This window comes from Sciurus vulgaris (genome assembly GCF_902686455.1).
Source record: "Sciurus vulgaris genome assembly, chromosome: 8".
Taxonomy (NCBI): Eukaryota; Metazoa; Chordata; class Mammalia; order Rodentia; family Sciuridae; genus Sciurus; species Sciurus vulgaris.
The window spans coordinates 123,771,570-123,788,202 of record NC_136468.1 but is presented as its reverse complement, the minus strand read 5'-3'; the positions used below and the strand labels follow the sequence as shown (position 1 = coordinate 123,788,202).

At 37.6% G+C, this 16,633-nt stretch overlaps 1 protein-coding gene across 1 annotated transcript in view; it reads right to left on the bottom strand.

The window, feature by feature from the left end:
- Positions 1–4,668: 4,668 nt before the first annotated feature.
- SNAP29 (synaptosome associated protein 29) overlaps positions 4,669–16,633 on the bottom strand; it is a 49,151-nt gene continuing 37,186 nt past the window's right edge. The window contains exon 5 of the mRNA XM_079152144.1: positions 4,669–4,711. Within this exon, the coding sequence (XP_079008270.1) occupies positions 4,692–4,711 (20 nt within the window). The 3' untranslated portion in view covers positions 4,669–4,691. The remainder of the gene's footprint in view (positions 4,712–16,633) is intronic.

The following is a 16,633-nucleotide window of genomic DNA, read 5'->3' as shown; positions in this document are numbered from 1 at the left end:
AAAAAAAAAAAAAAAAATATATATATATATATATATATATATACACACACACACATATGGAACTACAGTTTGTTAGTTTATTACCTTCCCCTTTTCTGTCAATAGTATCACTGTTTTCCTAATTCACAGGCTCAAAATATAAGTTATCTTTTACTTAAATAAAGAACTTAATACCTAATTTATATGGCACTTTTCAATTCACAAAATTTCATAGACTCTCGTTTTACTTAATCTAACCAAAATCCCATGAAGTACCCCTTTTATAGTTAATCCAGAGCTGGGCCTGGTAGTACAAGTATATAATCCTAGCTAGTCCTAGTTACGTGGGTGGTAGAGACAGGAGTATCACAAATTCAAGATCAACCCAGGCAATTTATCAAGACCCTGTTTCAAAATAAAAAATAAAGAAAGGGATGGGGATGTAGAGTGCCCCAGGGTTCCTTCCATGGTACCAAAAATAAATAATGATCCAAAGGCTCAGAAAGGCTGACTGACTTCAAGTTATGTAATTTGTAAGAGGCAATTCTGGCAAATCTTGAACCAGGTCTTTTTGATACCTGATCAAAATCTCATATATTTTTCCCCCAGTACTGGGAATTGAACCCAGGGGTTCTTTACCACTGAGTTCTACCCCCCAGCCCTTTTTATTTAATTTGAAGTCTTTTTGTTCTTGTTCATTTTTGTAGTGCTGGGTATCAAACCCAGAGCTTCACACTAAACAAGCATTCTATCACCAAGCTACAGCCCCAGCTCTTTGAGACTGGGTTGCACTAAATTGATTTTAAATTTGTGATCCTCCTGCCTCAGTCCTTCGAGTTGTGGTATTATAAGTATGTACCATTTTGCTTGGCAAAATTCCGTATTTCATTGTAACAAGATTGCCCATGATTTAGTCCATTTTCCGTGAACTAAATCTGAGGCTCTTAAAAGTAATTTTTTGGATTCCTGGGGACTGAACCAGATCCTTGCACATGCTAAGCTCTACCCATGAGCTATGCCCTGACACTTCCTTCAAAGTAAATTCTAGGGCCAAAAAGAATATCAGTCCTACCTGGGTGTGGTGGTGCATACCTGTAATCCCAGCAAATAGGAAGGCTGAGGTAGAAGGTTGAAAGTTCAAGACCAGACTCAGTGATTTAGCAAGACCCTGTCTTTAAAAATAAAAGGGCTGGGGATGTGGCTCAGTGGTTAAGTGCCCCTGGATTTAATCCCACTGCAACAAACAAACAAACAAACAAAAAATCAGTCTTGGGCTGGGGAGATAGCTCAGTTGGTAGAAGTGCTTGCCTTGCAAACACAAAGCCCTGGGTTCGATCCCCAGCACCGCAAAAAAAAAAAAAAAAAAAATCAGTCCTGAAATAAGAAGACTGGATTGGATTTGTGTCTTTTTTTTTTTTTTTTTTTTTTTTTTTGACAGGGTCTCACTGAGTTTCTTAGGGCCCTGCTAAATTGCTAAGGCTGGTCTTGAACTTGTGACCGTCCTTGCCTCAGCCTTCCTAGTTACTGGGATTACAGGTGTGCATTACCATGCCCAGTTGGATTGAATTTCAGATGATATTGCCAAAGTGCCATGTTTCCCTGCTTAAGAATGCTTAAATGCTTAAATATCTTTCCTTTGGTTTCAGAATAGTCTAAAATGGAATAGGGGAACTGTGGCTATGGTAAAGTGCTTGCCTGGCATGTGTGAGGCACTGGGTTCAATTCTCAGCACCACATAAAATTAAATAAACAAAATAAAGGTATTGTGTCCATCTACCATTAAATATGCAAAAAAAAAAAAAAAAAAAAAGGAATCGGGTGCAGGTTAGATAAGGGTAAAACAAGAAGCTGGAATGGAACATGGTGGTGTAAGCCTTTAATCCCAGCAACTTGGAAGTTTGAGGCAGGAGAACTGCAAGTTTGAGGCCAGCCTCAGCAACTTGGCCAGACACTATCTCAAATTAAAAAAAAAAAAAAGAAAAAGAATTAAAAAGGGCTGGGGATATAGCTCAGTGGCAAAGAACCCCTGAGTAAAAAAAAAAAAAAAAAAAAAAAAAATCCAAAAATATACCTAAATGCTAAGAGATAACAAACATGGAAATGAGTGGAGCTATACACAGAAGCATACAAAGAGGGACTGTCATGGATAGGCTTATAATGCTATCTTACCTTGTTCATTCCCAGGTTTTCCAGGTGGTATACCGTCTTCTAAAGTGATTATAGTCTAGACAAAGAACTGACAAGGCATTTTGAGCAACTTCTCTGGATTCCTTACTTCGTAGCTCTGACACTGCCTCTTATAAAGACCACAACTCTGGAACTCTTACTGATTTTCTATTCTTCGTTACCTAGACAGGCCCAATCTTTTGGGAAATGGTTCAGGTCAGACAGTCTTCATAGATTGCTTCCTTAAAGGCAGTAGAACAGGCTAATATCCTTTCCTTTTGCCTTTGATTCTTTTTCAGCAATGATGCTAAAGATAGAGGAGGTATGACAAAATGTAGACATGAAATTACATGATGTATTTACTTTAGTGAGTTGATAAGATCAACAATCCTCATATGCTCTACATAAGGATTTGGTTGACCTGTTTCATTTCTGTTGCATTTACTAACTTGATTCCTTGATTTCTTTGACCCCTGTGCAAAAAATGTTCCCACTTCTCAATTCTTCTCAGTCACTATTACCCATGTTTTGCATATATTTCCTATTTTTTTTCCTGCAGTGCTGAAGGTTGAACCCAGGGCCTCACATGTTAGGTAAATGCTCTATCACTAAGCTACACCCCCAGCACCTCACATATATTTCTAAGTTTAACTCCCTAAAATAAAAAGGAAACTCATTGATGACTTTCTTTCTTCCTTCCTATTATTTTACTACAATCCTACAAAGTAGTGTTCAGATCCCAATTATAATTTCTATAACAAACTCCCAGCTTAGTAATACTTCTGAGCTGAGGATGTAGCACAGTGGTAGAGTGTTTGCCTAGTGTGTGCAAGGCCCTGAGTTCAACCCAGCACTGCCCCCCCAGCAAAAGACAAATTTAAAAAAAATTCTGTTATGGAATGCTGTCTCTGAACTAGGCTTAGCTGCTATATCCAGAAACTCTACTAGAAAGCACTAATCTTTTTTGACCATGGGTTTTGAAGCAATATGGTCATTTTTCAGCAATTAGGTAAATACAAATCAAAACTATATTGAGATTCATCTCATTTCAGTTAGAATGACAGCAATCAAGAATATAAAAAAGGTGCCAAAAATGCATGTTGGAGAAAAGATAGCCTTTTAAACAAATGGTGCTAGGAAAACTGGATATTCATATGTAAAAGAATGAAACTAGATTTCTCTCACCCTGCACAAAAGTCAAATCAAAGTGAATCAAAGACCTAGGAATTAGAACAGAAATATTGCAACTTCTAGAAGAAAACATAGGATCAACACTTGAACATATTGGCACAGTCACCAACTTCTTTAATAAGACCCTGAAAGCTCAAGAAATAAAACCAAGAATCAATAAGTGGGATGGAGTCAAGTAAAAGGCTGCACAGCAAAGGAAACAATAAGGAGCCATGTGCCATAGTGCACACCTGTAATCCCAACATCTCAGGAGGCTGAGACAGGAGGATCTGGAGTTCAAAGCCAGTCTCAGCAATGGTAAGGCACCAAGCAACACAGTGATATCCTGTCTCTAATAAAATACAAAATACGGCTGGAGGAGAAAATCTACTCCTCTGATAGGGGATTAATATCTAGAATATAAAAAGAACTCAAAAAGCTTGACACCAAGAAAACAACCAAATCAAGAAGTGGGCAAAAGAATTAAATGACATTTCTCAAAAGAAGAAACACAAATGTCCAACAAATACATGAAAAAAATGTTCAACATACCTACCAATCAGGGAAAATGCAAACCAAAATTATACTGAAATTTCATCCTACTCCATCAGAATGGCAGTTACCAAGAATACAATTAGTAATAAATGCTGACAAGGATGTGAGGAAAAAAGGTAGACTCATACATTGTTGGTGGGACTGTAAATTAGTGAAAACACTTTGGAAAGCAGTGTGGAGATTTCTCAAAAAACAAACAAACAAAACAAAATAGGAATGAAACCACCAAATGATCCAGCTATTCCACTTCTTAGTATTTATCCAAAAGAACTAAAATTAGCATACTATATTGATATAGCCACATCAATGTTTATAGCAGCACAACTCACTATAGCCAAGATACGGAACCAGTTAAGATGTCCATTAATAGATGAATGGATTAAGAAAATGTGGTATATATACACAACAGAGTTCTAGTCAACCATAAAATTGAAATTATGGCATTCGTTGGTAAATGAGTGGAGCTGAAGAACATCAAAGTAGTTGAAATAAGCAAGACTCAACAAATCTAGGGTCAAATGTTTTATAAGCAGAAGCTAGAACAAAGTAAAGGAAAAGAAGGGGCAATATAAAGATAGGGAAGATGAGTCGAGTAGAAGTAGAAAGGAGGGACAGGAAAGGGAAGAAATGTGGAATAAATTTGACAAAATGGCACTTATATGCATGTATAAATAAGCCACAGTAAATTCCACCCTATGTATATCTATAAAGTACCAATTAAATATTAATAAATATGTCAGGCACAGTGGTGCACACCTGTAATCCCAGCAGCTCACAAGACTGAGAAAGGAGAAGGCCATCAACAGCAATTTAGTGAGGCTTTAAGCAACTTCGTGAGACCCTGTCTCAAAATAAAAAATAAAATGGGTTTAGGATGTAACTGGCATCACAGGTGTGCATCACCCACACCAGGCCTCTAATGTAGTTTGTGTGTGTGTGTGTGTGTGGTACTACGGGTGCTCTACTACTGAACTACATACCCACTACTGGGTATGTAGTTAATGTTATTGTATTTTTATACATTTATTCATTCATTCATTTATGTGGTGCCAGGGATCTAACCCAGTACCTCACACATGCTAGGCAAGCACTTTACCACCAAGCTACAACTGCAGCCCCATCCCCAGCCCTTTTATACTTCATTTTTGAGACAGAGTCTCACTAAGTTGCTGAAAGTGGCTTCAAATCTGTGATCCTCCTGCCTCAGCTCCAAGTTGCTAGGTACAGGCATGGGCCAACACATCCAGTTTCTAGTATAGTTTTAATAGTTATGTCATCTGTTTGATAGGTGTACTATTTTGGGGGGGGGTACTGGGGATTGGACTCAGGATCACTTTACCAATGAGCTATATCCCCAGTCCTTTTTATTTTTGTGGTGCTGGGGATTGAACCCAGGGCCTTCTGCATGCAAGGCAAGCACTCTACCAACTGAGCTATATCCCCAGCCCTCCTTTTTATTTTTTATTTTGAAAGATAAAGTCTTGCTAAGTTGCTGAGGGTCTTAACTGAATTACAGAGGCTGACCTTGAACTTGGGTTCCTCTAGCCTCAGTCTCCAGAGTTGCTGAGATTATAGGCATGCCACACTGGTGATATGTGTACTTCCTTATGCTTAGCTACTTCTGAACTAAAAGGCAAGCTTTTCTTCTTTCCTTTGGTTTCAGAACACAGAAGTGTCATTGGTAAAGTTCTGAGCAGGATGAACCTTCCACTAGGGGACACTGATTCCCTCTCACACTTAATCCACTTCTGTGCATCTCTTTGGAGCAGGGGTTTGCAAACTTTTATTGTAAAGGGACAGTTAGTATCATGTTAGGCTTTATGGCCAGAGCCCACAAAGAACATTACATAGGTACTTGTATAATGGGAAAATTTTCTACAGACTTTTTATTGATTAAAAATAGTTTATTATAAAGCAATTAAGTACAATTGTGTGTGTGTGTGTTTGTGAAGATCAAATGGCCTTGTATATACTAGGCAAGTGCTTTAGCACTGAGCTAAACCTTCAGCTGGGTATAATGTTTTGTAATCTAGATACACTAATGAGATGAATGGAATTTTTTTTTTTTTTTTTGGTTTGGCATCACATTCTGTTTAATTAGTGTTCAAAAATTAGTGTTTTCTACCATTTGCTGAAGTGTATCAATGTTGATCTATAATGAGAGTTTACATGTTTCATCTTTGAAAATGTTTTTCACATAAATGGTACTGCTAATGTTGATAGTCAATCTGTGAGCATGATTTTAACTAAGCATAATCTTCATTGTTGGATGGTATTTATAGGATTGTTAGATTTTCTCTTGATATTTGCCTCTTAGCATATTGCAGATTAATCACCTTCAAATGGAGGTTAGGTGGAAGCTACTCAATTGCACAATTACATGAATTCTGAAATATGGGAATTTCCATTTCCATTGCACTTGGCATCCAGTTCTAAACAATGTCTGTGCAACTGTAGTTTAAGCTGAAAAAATATATATACCACAAAAACTGTGTGAATGGAGATCTTGCTTCTTAGTTTAACTCCGGATAATACAGAAATATTTAAAGCAATTTAACATTGCTTGTGATTCAAAATAATGTTAGTTATCATTGAAATGGCTTTGCTGTAGTGTACATTTTGCATATAAACACTGTTTTGAACCATAATTTTAGGTTGAATTCATTAAGAAACATCAAACTTATCAGCAATGCGAAGAGAGAGCCTACAGAGTGGGAGAATATCTTTGCCACTCATACTTCAGATAGAGCACTAATTTCCAGAATATATAAAGAACTCAAAAAACTCTACACCAAGAATACAAATAACCCAATCAACAAATGGGCTAAGGAAATGAACAGACACTTCACCAAAGATCTACAAGCAATCAACAGATATATGAAAAAATGTTCAACATCTTTAGTGATAAGAGAAATGCAAATCAAAACTACCCTAAGATTCAATCTCACCCCAATTAGAATGGCGATTATCAGGAACACAAGCAACAATAGGTGTTGGTAAGGATGTGGGGGAAAAGGTACACTCATACATTGCTGGTGGGGTTGCAAATTAGTACAGCCACTCTGGAAAGCAGTGTGGAGATTCCTTAGAAAACTTGGAATGGACCTACCATTCGACCCAGCTATCCCACTCCTTGGCCTATACCCAAAGGACTTAAAATCAGCACACTGCAGAGATACAGCCACATCAATGTTCATAGCGGCTCAATTCACAATAGCCAGACTATGGAACCAACCTAGATGCCCTTCAATTGATGAATGGATAAAGAAACTGTGGCATATATATACAATGGAATATTACTTCGCCATGAAGTATGACAAAATTATGGCATTTGCAGGCAAATGGATGAAATTGGAGAATATCATGTTAAGTGAGATAAGCCAATCTCAAAAATCCAAAAGAGGAATGATCTCACTGATAAGCGGATGATGACACTTAATGGGGGGTGAGAGGGGGACAAGAATGGAGGAAGGAGGGACTGTATAGAGGGAAAAGAGAGGTGGGGGGTGGGGGGGAATGAAAAAACGGAATGAATCAAACATCATTACTCTATGTAAATATATGAATATGCAAATGGTATGCTGTTACTCCATGTACAAACAGAAACAACATGTATCCCATTTGTTTACAATAAAAATAAATATTAAAAAAAGAAACATCAAACTTGTATCAAATGCTAACTTTCAAATAATTCAGTATTAATGGTTTAGAATGATGCTTTCCTGTTCTGAAGTCAATTTTGGTCCTGAACTCAAAAAACAAAGAAGTAGGCTAAAGGTGTAGCTCTGTGATAAGAGTTCCTGTTTAATGAACCAATGGTCCTAGGTTCAAATCCCTGCCCCACAATAAACGAGCTGAAATGCTGTGTGTGATAGGAATGTTAAACTTCTATTTCTTATGAAAATTCACAGATCTGAGGATGGTTAAATATGTGAGCAAATGAGATTCATTTGATACTTCTTGTTGAATTACATGAGTGAAATATTTTTTGGAGATTAGTTCCAGATGAATAATATAATGAAAGCTATATTGGCTAATAGAGGTATTTTGAACTAGACAGGGGAGTGAAGGGAGAGGAAAGAGTATGAGGGTAGGAATAATAGTAGACTGAATTGAACATTATTATCCTATATGCATGTATGATTTCGTGACCTATGTAACTACATCACGTACAAGATGAATAAGAAGTTATATTCCATTTATGTATGATGTGTCAAAATGCATCCTACTGTCATGTATACTAATTAGAACAAATAAGAAAAATGTATTAAAAAATTATATGGGCTAAACATCTTACATTTTCTAGAAACTTACAAATTTGTTCAACTAAGTCCTTTTCTATTCACATATTTTTACCACCATCAGTTGTAACATCTTAACAGATTCCAATTCAGATTCCATTTATTGTATTGAATTGGTATTTTCTCAATTTCTTTGGAAATATTATCCACCTCTATAGTTGTTCCAAAGACTGAAGATGTAACTCAGTGATAGAATGCTTGCTAGCATGCTCAAGACCCTGCTGTTCCATCTCCAGCACCATGAAAAAAAACATTAAAAAGGGCTCCACAGTGGCACACACCTGTAATCTCAGCTGGACAACTTAGCAAGACCCTGTCTTAAAAAAATAAAAGGGCCAGGTGTGAGGGGCATGCCTGTAATTCCAGCAGCTCGGGAGGCTGAGGCAGGAGGATTGCATGTTTAAAGCCAGCCTCAACAACTTAGATAGGCCCTAAGCAACTTAGTAAGAACCTGTCTCAAAAAAACAAAAAGTTAAATAAATTAAAAAATAAAGAATGGGCTGGGGAGGTGGCACAGTGGCTGAATGCCCCAGCTTCATTCCTTGGTACCATAAATAAATAAATAAATAAATAAATAAATAAATAAATAAGAGTGTAGCTCAGTGGGAATGCTTACCTACCATGCACAAGGTCCTGGGTTTAATCCTCAGTACCACACCAAAAAGAAAAAGTGTTAACGCTGTTGTTGTTCCATACAGACTATTCAGAGGGGCTTATTTTTTGGTCACTTCAAACTTTATATTGACACCTCAAATAATCAACAACTAAGTCAGGCATGGTGGTGCATGCCTGTCATCCCAGTGACTAGAGAGGTGGAGGCAGGAAGATTAGAAGTTTGAGGACAGCCTTAAAATAAAAATAAAAAGGGCTGGGCGAATAGCTCAGCAGTAAGAGGGCCCCTGGGTGGTTAAATCCCTAGTACTAAAAAAAAAAAAAAAAAAAAAAAGCAGATAAGCAGTATTGATAACATCTACAAACTCATTGATAATCTAGGAAAATCACTCCAAATCTCTTTTCTTATTGACAGTCTTTGATAGTCCTTCTAGTGTCCTTAGGTCTTTGAGAATTGTTCTCACTGAAGTCTAATTAGTCTAAAACAAGTTTATTTTCTCAACACATTTCTTCAACTATAATCAAACACAATTTAATGAACTCATCACCAGTAAGTAAGCAACTTTCTTGACTTGCAAATAGGTCCTTGAAAACTTACTTTAAAACTTCATTTTCATTTTTTATTGCTATGTTGATGAGTTATTTCATTTGAAATTTTCTGATTTTTCTAACTTGCTTTCCTGTATATTAGGAATATTGTGATGACTGCTTAGTTTAAGTGATACAGATATTATTTTAGACATAGAGTCATTCCATAATAAATACAGCATTTTGTCATCTTATTCAATATCACAATAATTTATATTCCATTTTGCCTTACAAGTGTGACATTCAGGGGCTAGAGTTATAGCTCAGTGGTAGAGTGCTTGCTTAGCATGTGCGAGGCACTGTGTTAGATTCTCAGCACTGCATGTAAATAAATAAAATAAAGGTCCATTAACAATTCAAAAAATATTTTAAAAAAAGTATGACATTCAGGCCATGTATGGTGACATGTGCTTACAGTCTCAGCTCCTTGGGAGGCTTGAGCCTAGGAGTTTTTTGTTTATTTTCAAGACATTAAAACAATATTTCTTTAGTTGTGGTTGGACATAATACCTTGATTTTACTTATTTATTTTTATGTGGTGCTAAGGATTGAATCCAGTGCTTCACACTTGCTTACAAGTGCTCTACTATGGAGTTATAACCACAGCTCTAAGCCAGGGGTTTGAGAACAGCCTAGACAACATAGCAAGACCCAGTCTAAAAAATAAATAAAAATTAAGGTGGGCTTGGTGCTTGGCTATAATGCCAGTTACTTAGGAGACTGAGGCAGGAGGACACCTTAAATCCAGGAGTTAAAGACCAGCCTGAGCAATACAGTTAGTCCTATCTCTAAACATATAAATTAAAAATTTTTTTTTCTTAGTTGAAGATGGACCCAATACCTTTGTTTTATTTATTTTTATGTGGTGCTGAGACTTGAACTCAGTGCCTCACATATGCTAGGCAAGTATGCTACTACTGAGCTATAATCCCAATCCCATAAATAAAATTTTTAAAAAGTGTGACATTCAAAGTCCACTCTTTTTTTTTTTTTTTTTTAACTGAGGATTTAACCCAGGGGCCCTTTACCATTGAGCCACTTTTTTTCAGACAGGGTCTCACTAAGTTGCTTAGGGCCTCACCAAATTACTGAGGCTGGTCTCAAACTTGTGATCTTCCTGTCTGAGCCTCCTGAACGGCTGGAATCACAGGCATGTGTCACCTCACCTGACCACTTTTCTTTTGATGTAATGGATGTACACTGGCATTTGAATAAAAAAAATGCTGAGGTATAGCAACAACATGTGGCTTTTTTTTTTTTTTTTTCCTTTTGGTGCTGGGGCTTGAACTCAGGGCCTTGAGCATGGTAGGCACATGGTTTACCACTAAGCTCCACCCCCAGCCACATGAAGCATTTAGAACACTGTTGTAACTGCATCACTGTGACTTGTAGTGCACCAAGTGGCAACACAAAGGGATGAGAATATGGTCTGTGCCACAACTACTCATTATAAAGGGAAAGCAGCCATCAGCAATATGAGTTTATCCCAGTAGGTGAACTTTATTGCAATAAAACTTTATTTATGGACCCTGAAATTTAAATTTCAGGCAATCTTCACAAGTCACAAAATAAGTCTTTTGATTTCCCCCACCAACCGTTTAAAATGCAAAAATCTGCCCAAAAGGCATACAGAAAGAGTCACCATGGGCCATTGTTGGCCAACTCAAGACCAAAAAACTCCCATATTGAATGTGTGCCTTTTGTGCTGCTCTCAGTGTGACTACCGCAAGTTGGTTTTGTTTTTGTTTTTGTTTTTGGTATCAGAGATTGAACCCAGGAGTGCTTAACCACTGAGCCACATTCCTTTTTATTTTTTCTTTTCATGCTTGGCACCTTGCTAATTCACAGAGGCTGCCTTTGAACTTGTGATCCTCCTGTCTCAGTCTTTGGGATTACAGGCAGGTACTACCACATCTGGAGACTACTACAACTTCTAATAGACCTCTTTCCTGAAGAAGGTGCCCAATTATAATCACTTCCCTTATAAATAAATTCAATACTGGTTTGCATTTTACTTCATCTCTGTCTGATCAAGTTCTGTTTCATAGTATTCAGTCCCAGACAGTCTGGCATCTGATCCATGGTAACATTCCATAGCACTGTCAACATCTAACTCAGTTGGAGTTCTCTCATCTAGTTATAGCATTCCATCCATGAGGGGTGACTTGAGTCATCAGGATTAGGTTCTAGAACACAGAGCCAAAAGCTAAATACCACCTATTCCTACAACACAAAAACTTCCTCTTTAAGGGAAAAGAGGGGTGCGAGGGGTGGGGGGAGAGGAAAAAAATAACAGAATGAATCAAACACCATTACCCTATGTAAATGTATGATTACACAAATGGTATGCTGTTACTCCATGTACAAACAGAAACAACATGTATCCTATTTGTTTACAATAAAAATAAATTTAAAAAAAAAACTTCCTCTTTAGCTGGATGGTGCATGATTGTAATCCCAGCAACTCAGGAGGCTGAAGCAAAAGGATCACAAGTTCAAGGCCAGCCTGGGCAATTTAGCAAGACTTTGTCTCAAAAAATAAAAATGGCTGGGGATATAACTCAGTGATAGAGTGCCCCTGGGTTCAATTCCTAGTACCAGAAGGAAAAACAAAACCAAAAAAACCATCTCTCTGATCCTTTGTTTCATTGGAGACTAAGGCATAAAGCAGTGATTCTCCATGCTGACTGAGCATCTCTGATCCCAGAGGCTAACTTAATTGGCTTGGGTAGACCTGAATAATTGTGTGTATATGTATGTGGTATGTATATTTGTTGTTGTTGTTGTTACTGAAGATTGCCACTGAGCTATACCCCAAATCCTTAAAAAAAAAATTATTTTAGCTGGGTGTGGTGGCCCAAGCCTGTAATCCCAGCAATTTGAGAGGCTGAGGCAGGAGAAACTCAAGTTCAAGGCCAGCGTCAGCAATTTATCGAATTCCTAAACAACTTAGCAATAGCTGTCTCAAAATAAAAAAATAAATTAAAAAGGGATGGGAATGTGGCTCAGTGGTTAAATGTCCCTGGGTTCAATCTCCAGTACAAAAAAATGTTTCGGGGGGACTAGGTCTCACTAAATTGCTGAAACTAGCCTTGAACTTGTGATCTTCCTGCCTCTGCCTCCTGAGTATGTGGGATTACAGGCCTGGGCCACCACGACTGACTCTCAGTAATATATTTTTTGGAGAGGTAATGTGGGCCTGAGGATGTAGATCAGTGGATTCATGAGGCCCTGGGTTCAATCCCCAGTACAAAACAAACAAACAAACAAACAAACAAACAAAACAAAACCAAAAAAACTCCAACAACAACAAAAAACTCAGCCATCACCACTAAAATTAAAGGTAGGTAATATAATAATTTATATGGTTCAAGTAGAAAAGTGATACAAATGGTATTCATTGAGAGGTCTTGCTCCTTGGAGAACCCTATAGCTAACCACATTTTTTTTTTCACCTCTTGTGTATTCTTCATGCAGGTAAAAATAAATAAGAATATCTTGATTTTCCCCCTTTCTTGCAGTAAGGGAAACATATCTGTGCTTCTGCATCTTATTTTTAAAAATGTATAATATAACCTGGAACTATTTTCATACTTATATTTTTAAAATATCCTTGATTTCTTTCTTTCTTTTTTTGTTTTTGGTACTAGAGATTGAACCCAGGGCTACTTAGTCACTGAGTACATCCTCAGTCATTTTTATTTTTGAGACACTCACTAAGTTATTGAGGGTCTCACTAATTGTTGAGGCTACCCTCAACTATGGGTCCTCCTGCCTCAGGCTCCTGAGTTGCTGGAATTAAAGGACATGTGCCATAGCACCCTACAGAATGTCCTTGTTTTTATATTTGTATCCTATTCCATTGTGAAGCTATACAATAGTTTATTTAACAGCCTCCATAGGTAGATATTTAAATTATTCTCAAATTCTTATTACATTGCCACAATGTATAGCTTTATGTATATACATAAATATATGTATATGTATTTATACATATGTCATATGTATAAATTCCCACAAATGAAATTGCAGATTAAATGATCCATGTACATCTACTAATATGGTCAAAAGGTTATTCCATTTTTTTATGGTATCATCAATATTAAAGAATATCTGGCTGGGTGTGGTGGCACAAACCTGCAATCCTAGCAACTCAGGAGCCCAAGGCAGGAGGAATCACAAGTTCAAGGTCACAAGTTCAGCAATTTAGCAAGGTCCTAAGCAGCTGAGTGAGCCTCTGCTTCAAAATTAAAACATAAAAATGACTGGGGAAGTGACTCAGTGGTTAAGTGCCCCTGGGTTCAATCCCTGGTACCAAAAAAAAAAAAAAAAAAGAAAAGAAAAAAAAGGCTGGCAAGGGCACTGGGCTGATGCAGCAGTGGCTTAACAAAATACAAGTTTATTTCTGATATGGATAGGGTAAAATTCCTTCATGAAGCGACTCAGTGATCCAGGCTGGTGAAGCTCCATCCTCCTGAGGCTACACCAAATGATTTTTTTTTTTGTACTGGAGATTGAACCTAGGGGTACTTAACCATTGAGCCACATCCTCAGTCCTTTATTTTTATTTTGAGACAGGGTCTTGCTACATAGCTTAAGTCCTCATTAAGTTGCTGAGGTTGGCTTCAAATTTGGGATCCTCCTGTCTCAGCCTCCAAAGTTACTAGAATTATAGGCATGTGCCACTGTGCCCTGCTACACCAAATGTCAACATGTAACTTTATCCCTCTGCAGTTGAATTGGGGAGCAAACTGGGGAGTCCTTATATTTACTAGTACCATCTATTAAATCCTTCAGCCCAGAAGAAACGTGTTAACTCTGCTCACATTTCAAGGACTAGAATGAGTCACATACCAAGCATAAATTCAGGAGGAGCAAGAAATTGTATTCTCCATATTCTCAGAAGTAGAGAAGAACTGAATATTAATAAAATTCTATGTTCAACTTTTAGATTCTTGCCAATCTGGTAGGTGAAAAAATATTGAGTGGTTTTATTTTTTATTTCTCTTATTGTAAGTGTGATAGCATGTTTTCATGCATTTAAGGGCTATCATCAATAGTTTTTGAAGTTTCTAGTTAATACTAATGTGAACCAAGCTTGCACCTCCTTGGGATTTCCTACTCAGTCTAGATTTTCCATTTGAGAGAAATATTCCCTTTGTGATTAGTAGGACAAATGTGGCTGACCCAGTGAGAACTTGTCCTACAGCTGACACCCTGCCTTTTATGTAATAGCAATGATTTGAGTCTTACAATTAAATGTCTTTTGATCAGTAACCATGGGATTCATCCTCTAGCTTTGTACCATAATGGGTGACTGGATGATCATTCTGTAACAGAGTCAGAATCAGAAATCTTTGCCTAAAACCAAGCAAGATTCAATGTTTAGTAAGAGTCCTACATTGATGCCTGTGATCATCTCTATTTGAAGGGCATTACAACTTGGAATTGTCTTCCAAAGGTCCATGTACTAAAAACTTGGTCCCAAACTTGGCACTATTAAAGTCCTTTTTATTTTTATTTTTTGCAGTGCTGGGGATTGAACCCAGGGCCTTAGTGCTTGAAGCACTCTACCAACTGAGCTATATACCCAGCCCTAAACTTGGCACTATTGAGAGGTGGTGGAACCTTTAAGAAGTGGGTCTAGTGGGAAGTTTTAGGTCACTAGGGATAGTGGGATCCTACCCCTTTCCTTTTCTCTTTCTTTGCTGGTTGCAAAATGAAGGGGCTTCCTCTGCTACATGCTCCCTTCTATGAAGGACAGTCTTGCCACAGACCTGAAAGCAATGGAGCCCACCAACTATGGACGGCAACCTCTAAAACTGAGCCAAAATAAATCTTTCCTATTATTAAGTTTATTATCTCAGATATTTTGTTATAGCAACAGAAAGTATTTTATAATTCGCTTTCACTTTACTCATCTCTTAATAAGTTTATTTTAAATAAAATATTTAAAAGATTTGTAATTGTAGATGGGCACAATGCCTTTATTTTATTTGTTTATTTTATGTGGTGCTAAGAATCGAATCCAGTGCCTCACATGTGCTGGGGAAGCACTCTACCACTGAGCTACAGCCCCAGTCCTGGTAAAATCTTTTAATGATTTAGAAAGCAGAATATTTCAACTCAATCTACCTTTCCTAACACAAGACTAAAACCCCAAAAGCTGGTATAAAATAATGAACATATTTTTGGGGGTCCCTATTTACACATTTTTATTTTCTACTCATCATAAAGCTGTTCCTCTGGACATCTTTCCTTCTAAAACCAAAGTTTAAACACTCAGATTATCTAGAGTCCTCCAACTCAATTCCTACTGTCAAGCCTATTCAAAAAGTAGTCATCCCTTTTGTGGTGGCACATTCTTGCACTCTTGTAGTCACGGTGACTTAGAAGGCTGAGGCAGGAAGATCACAAGTTTGAGATTGGCCTCAACAATTTAGCAAGGCTCTAAAAAACTTAGTGAGATACTGTCTCAAAATAAAATAAAAAGGGTTTGGGAATGGGGTGTGGTGGTAAGTGTTCCTGGGTTCAATTCCTAGTACCAAAAAAAAAAAAAAAAAAAAAAAAAGTAATCATGACTGAGGTCAGGGTCTATCCTTCCTGGGATTAGGCAATCAGATTAGTCTATACCTGCAGTACTAAAGTGACTCAAGGTTATCTTACAAAAGTTTACTCAACGTGCATTCATGACACAGTCATCTTCACCAGTCAAAGTATATACTAGCATGATTTTGTATTGGAATATTAGAAACCCCAGTTTGAAAGAGTTGAAGCAAGTAAGGACACATATTCCCCATAACATGAAATCTGTAGTAGGGCTGCACAGAATGCAGGATGTCCAGGCCCTGGGACTGCTTCTGTGTGATTTTCCTGTTTCTAACTTCCTTCAGATTTTGTTCTTATTCTCTGGCTGATAGTTAGAGGGGCTGCAGTCATCCAAGGCATCATTTCTAGTCACAATAATGTCCAGTATGTCCTTAGGTTCTTTTTTCTTTTTGGTACTAGGGACTGAACTTGGGTGCTTTACTACTAAGTTACATCCCCAGACCTTTTTTTATTTTGAGTCAGGGTCTCACTAAGTTGCTGAGGCTGACCTTGAATTTGCAATCCTCCTGCCTCAGCCTCCCGAGTCACTGGGATTACAGACATGTGTCATAATCCCTGCTTTATGCCCCCTTTTAAGAGCAAAGAGCACTTCTTGAGAAATCTTTGAGAGGTCTCCCTTCATATCGCCATCTCATGAGATCACATGACCATTC